General features: G+C 41.5%; 2 protein-coding genes across 2 annotated transcripts; one reads left to right on the forward strand and one right to left on the reverse strand.

The window, feature by feature from the left end:
• Nucleotides 1–3,177, reverse strand: cntd1 (cyclin N-terminal domain containing 1). The gene is made up of 7 exons (XM_088285063.1): nt 2,945–3,177; nt 2,082–2,157; nt 1,624–1,786; nt 1,382–1,544; nt 1,128–1,272; nt 317–413; nt 1–247 (listed from the first exon to the last, which is right to left on the reverse strand). Exons 1-7 carry the CDS (start codon nt 3,087–3,089, stop codon nt 140–142), a joined length of 897 nt encoding a protein of 298 aa, XP_088141189.1. The 5' UTR covers nt 3,090–3,177; the 3' UTR covers nt 1–139.
• Nucleotides 3,178–3,310: 133 nt separating this feature from the next.
• On the forward strand, nt 3,311–4,626 carry coa3a (cytochrome C oxidase assembly factor 3a). Its single transcript, XM_088284016.1, has 2 exons — nt 3,311–3,688; nt 4,255–4,626. The coding sequence occupies exons 1-2, from the start codon at nt 3,493–3,495 to the stop codon at nt 4,350–4,352; spliced, it is 294 nt and encodes a 97-aa protein (XP_088140142.1). The 5' UTR covers nt 3,311–3,492; the 3' UTR covers nt 4,353–4,626.
• The last annotated feature ends 858 nt before the right edge of the window (nt 4,627–5,484 follow it).

The raw sequence follows: 5,484 nt of genomic DNA on the forward strand, positions 1-5,484 counted from the left end.
TGAGTTTTAAAGGTACTTTAATTTCGCATCATTTTTCTGCATTGAAAATATTGATACTGACCAAAGAAGCAAAAGCGCCCGTTATTGCTTCAATTGTGAAAAGATTTATTCTCGCCAATGAAGTGAGCAGACGAGATCCTCACTGGCCATCTCGGGTGGTTCCAACGATGAGCATGAGCGTGACGCGGGCGAAGTCGCCGATGCTGATGGTGGAGATTCCCGTGATGTGGCTCAGTTCCTTCACAACCTGCACCGCAAAGATCACCGCGATGAGCGTCAACGGCGGCGCGCCGATGCAATTTTCAAGCATTTTCACCTGCTCCCAATCTCTGACGTGGAGGATGAAGGCGGCAGCGGCGATGACGCCCACGCCCAGGAGCATGCAATCTTCTGTCACCGCCACAAACTTCTTTCTGGTGTTCACAGGTGGCCATTATTTTGGTCAAATAAAGTGCCGATCTAGGATTTATTTTCCTCTTATGACTATGTTATTGTGGCAGTGCCGCACCAGAATCAATGGACTTGCAGCATTTTATAACTTGCAGGAGAGGAGTAGAAAAGTATTTAAAAAAAAGTCAGAAAAAGGCAGATAGGCGCACTAGTGGTTCGCACCTCTGCTTCACAGCTCTGCGGTTCAGGGTTCAAATCCGGACTCTGGCCCTTCTATTTGGACTTTGCATGTTCTCCCTGTGCAATTTTTCTTTCCCCCCTGAGTCCTCAGGTTCCAATAAACTTCCGTGTTCTCTTCATAACAACTGTAAATTGTCCTGAATATACGTAATATATAACACAGATAGATGATTAATTTGCGTCAATGAGTGGCTATTTTTTCGGGCCATTCTTGAAGTTCTGAAATTGTCCCTCGGTATGACTATGCATATTTGTTTGTCTGCCATATATGTGCCCTACGACTGGATGACGAACAGTCGAGACGGATGACCTCATTTTATTTGTTTCCTAATTATAATTTTTATTTAAGGCCACAAAGGTCAATGAGCTGCCATGTAACATTTTCACAAATGCGCCTTTCCCACCACAATTCCAGTCAGCATTACTTAATTAATTAGCAGCATGTTCTGGCTCGTCTTACAACGTTTTACAAGTGAATAAGCGGTATTGTACAGTACCTCTGCTCCGTGGTAGGATTGCGGTTCTGCGTGGTGACGGCCAGCAGGGCGTCGTAAAGAGTGTCGCGCTGCAAGCTGACAAACTGGAGCACGTGGTGGCACAGGTGGTGCAGGTGCTCCACGGGCGCGCTCGGCTGGTTGTGGCCTGCGGATATGGGATTTTTTTTTTTTTTCATCCATTATTGCGACTACTTTTTAAAAAAGTGACTTTAATTACTGAGATTTTCATTTGAGACCACACTATCCGGTCCTACCCAGCACCTCCAGAAGTATTTCCACGTAGGTGAGAGGGTTGGGAGGATCCAGTTGGAATTCGAGACCCTTCAGTACCATCAGCTCTGATTCCAAAACAGCTTGTTTGGAGAAGTCAAAGCCGACCGAGCGCAGGAAGCGCACTGCCTTGTTCATGTCGACAATCTGAAGGGGAAAAAAAACGGTGGGTGTTCGCACACGTATAGGAGGTGTGATTGAGGTCATAAGTCACTTCCTGTCTTACGTGGCTGTGCAGCGACAATTTGCTGGCCAGCTGCACACAGGAAAACACGATCAAGGGAAAGTTCCCCCGGATCTGCTCGAACGCGGCGTCCTCGCGGACCCTCGCCTCGGCCCTACTAGAACTTCCGGGTGTCAGCAAATACGTAATGTGCTTGGCCATGAACCTGAGATGCCCAAAGGAAACTTTTTAGCAGCAGCCCTAAGTCGGGCTGACCAATTAATCGTATTCACATCAACATCAATTTAGTTGAATGCAATTTTCAAATTGCAAAGCTTGCAATTAGAAGAATATTTTTTACTTTTCAACTTTTGCTCAAAAGTTCAATCGGTACTTAAATTTTTACCAGTCTTTTTTTTAAACTCAAGTATCAGTGCTTCTACTTAAGTACACCTTGTGAGTACTTTAGGCACCTCCATTTAACCGCAAGAACACTGCCAAAATGGCTGCCCTTTTTATACCTTTGGAGTAATTCAACAGCATGGTAAGCAATGGGCGGGTCCAGACGGAGCTCCTGGCACATCAGCAAAGTGTATTCTGCAGAAACATGAGTGTCAGCAAAGAGAGCTGATATACAAGAACAAGGAAATATTATATACTGCACATGCAGAGACAGCTGATGGAATGAAACGCCGGCCATTAACTCTCAGAGTGTTATCGATTGTTCCGTTGCCGTTCAGGAGTGCCTTATTAGCGCAACGCTAATTCAACATACAGTGCAGGAAAGCACAACAGCAAATACACGCAAGTGCAAAGGGTCATAAGTCAAATTTGACGACTGTGCGTGTACTGATGGAAAATTGGAGAGTATATATTTAGTTTGGAAACATGTCTAAATTGGCCTCAATCTACATTCTTTTAATAATTCTTTGTAAGCTAATTTAGTTCTCTTTTCATAGCCTTTGAATGTCTGTAGGTGTTTGTTTTTAAATGGTTTTCAATGTTGTGCTTTTGGTTTTGTGGAGCACATTAGGTGGCCTTGTGTATGAAATGCTGTATAAATAAAATTGCCTTGCCTTGCTTTCAAAGGCTGCCATGAAGCTGAAGCCAAGCCATGTGCCCCCACGAGTCTAAACACGATTAATATTGTATATGTGGAATAACAATTAAGCAGAATTAATCCACCCTTTTTCAGCAATCCAAGGAGACAAACGTTTTATGCAGCACCGCCCCCTGCTGTAGATTGAAATTGATGACAAAGTGCCCATTTAAAAAGCCATATAACTCACACGAGGACTAACTAGTCGCAATTCATAATTCTCTGTCGAAATAGCGACTCCAGAATCGCCATTTTGAACGTTTGCCTTCCAATGTTATCGCTTACCAAAAATACTTTTATCTTTGAAGCCTCCGCAGCAGATCGACAAATTGCGGAGGTTATCTTTGTTTCTCTCGTTGAGATTGGTGAGAATGTCCGTCAGCATCTCCACAGAGGCTTGTCGAAACCTTAAAGTTCGAGGACCCGACATAGTTTCTCTCGCCAGTTGTGACGTCTTCGAGACTTTTCTCGGGCACTTCGCATTTAAAATGTCGCCACTCAATTAAATGTAGTTTTGTTTCAATTAGACATGAGACATTCTATTGCTTCTATAGTATTTTCACAAGATGGCGCTGTTTCCTTTCAGTTTGTAACAGGAACTTGGAAGCCGCTGTGCGCGTCTGCAGGGGGACCACTTTGAAGTGACACATACCGGTGATTGTTTCGCGCCGGACTTGTTTAATAGCTGCATTACAATGAACAGATATGACAACAACCTGGATGCGCTGTTGAGCATCGCTCAGGATTGGATCGTCCACCGGGTCGGTGCTTTGCAAATCGGCAGCGGCAACTTGCGAGACAGGTTAGCTAAATAGCTAATTAGCTGGACAGACATGGCAGACAAGACCCCGCAGCGGTCCGACGCCCCCTTTGCGACCAGGATAGACCCGAGTAAGGCGGAACTGTCTCGGGAGCAGTTGCACTTCATCAAGCAGGTTGAGCTTCAGCAGTGGAAGAAGAAGACGCAGAAGCTGCGGACGCGGAACGTGCTGACCGGGGTCGCCATCGGGGCGCTTGTGCTTGGCATCTGTATCCTTTTGCTAATGCTAAATGCTAACGTCAACGCAAGGTGAACTCATGGCTAACGACACCTAGAGGGGAATAAAATCTGCATTTAGAAGTATAGTATGCATTCATTTTTTACTCTTCAGTAGACATATTTGAAATACTAAAAATTCCAATAAAAAATAGTAATTTGGGGTATGCAGTTTGTGGCAATCGAGTCATGTTTTGTTGCATTCATTTTGCTGTATTCCCTCAAATTAGTTCATTAAGTTGTTGTTTTTAATTCATTCATCTCCTGAAATAATTCTTTTTTTTTTTTATTTGAACTAAAATATAATGGTAGAAAATATGCTGAATGTCCACAATGTATTTTACAATCCAATCATTTTGTTACAAAAATGAATGGATAGATTCTGTGGAAATTCTGACAAAATGTAGAAATGTATTGTATAAATTTAATTCATTATTTTTAATTAGAAATATGTGCAAGTATTATTTTATTACAAACAAATCTGCTCACACGTTTTATTATACACCGCTACTTTTTTTTTTTTACTTTACTTCCCTTAACAGCTTGCTCCCACCTACAGACGGCTACACATTTTACTCTGTCTCTCAGGAGCGCATCATGGACGAGATGGACGAGGAAGCCAAGCGTGCCCGGGCTCCCAAGACGGGCGCCAACTGAGGGGTTGAAGTGCAGAGCCTCCGTGGACAACTCAACTTTGTCTTTCTTTGCTCATCTCAAAGATCGCACTGGACTCCTATCGCTGTTAGGGACTTCCGGGAAGAAATAATTCCTCTGCGTTTGCAGCTATTTTGTGCAACATCTGAAGTGACCTTTTTAGCGGACAATGCAAAATGACAGCACTTAAAACACAAAATGGTTGTAAGTAACAGCATTTATGTTGATAAAGTGATGTATAGAATAAACTTGATTCATTTTGTTTTGCAAAAAAAACACACTGGGTCAATTTTTTTATCGGTATTTATTGAGCTGGGAAATTCACTAAAGTGAACCTCCAATGTGGGAGAAATACAAAATAAGACCCTAAAGTACAAGAAGAGGAAAAAGGCACAGATGGCAGCAGCATTTATTCTACATTGCACATTGTTTATTTTCCAAATATTTGAATATATTATTTGATACTTTTTTTTCCTTCGATGTCCAGTGTGAATATTTTCAAGGCACATTGACAGCTTGGACATTCTCCCTTGTTTAGTTATTTTCATAAATGAACACAGTTTGACCGACAAGAAGCGTGTTAAATGAAAAGCTAAAGTGCATGAGGTGCTTTATTGAACTATCCTAATAAACTAAAATGTATATATGTATAGAATTGCTTTTTTTTTTTTGCATGCGTAATTGTGTAAACGGTCTATAAATGAACTCTACTGTGCATACGATATATACACATGTACAATTTGAAAAGCCGAAAGTAGTATAATTACATATTGTATATTGTATTTGCATCTCATACTGGCTCAATTACCTCCGCCAAGGAGCAAGAATAATAAAAGCGCACACACCCTAAAAAAAAAAAATGCACACATTTTTCACATTTCCCTTCATTTCTTATTGATATGCTATTATTTTTGATGGATGTCATTTCTCCCGGACAACCAACAAAAAACAATGAGTTTTTGGAGTATTTCAGTGACTTCATGATGAAATTCAACTTGGCTTGTGATCACTAACTAAATATTTGTATATAATTTACTGACATGTTAATTGTTTTTACGTCAAAGAATTTCAATAATAAGCCAAGTGTCAATACCAAGATTGAGCTGTTACAGTTCAGTTGCATTCATGGTTTTTT

This window comes from Idiotropiscis lumnitzeri, chromosome 20 (genome assembly GCF_059441095.1).
Source record: "Idiotropiscis lumnitzeri isolate Australia: NSW breed Sydney's pygmy pipehorse chromosome 20, RoL_Ilum_1.0, whole genome shotgun sequence".
Classification (NCBI taxonomy): domain Eukaryota; kingdom Metazoa; phylum Chordata; class Actinopteri; order Syngnathiformes; family Syngnathidae; genus Idiotropiscis; species Idiotropiscis lumnitzeri.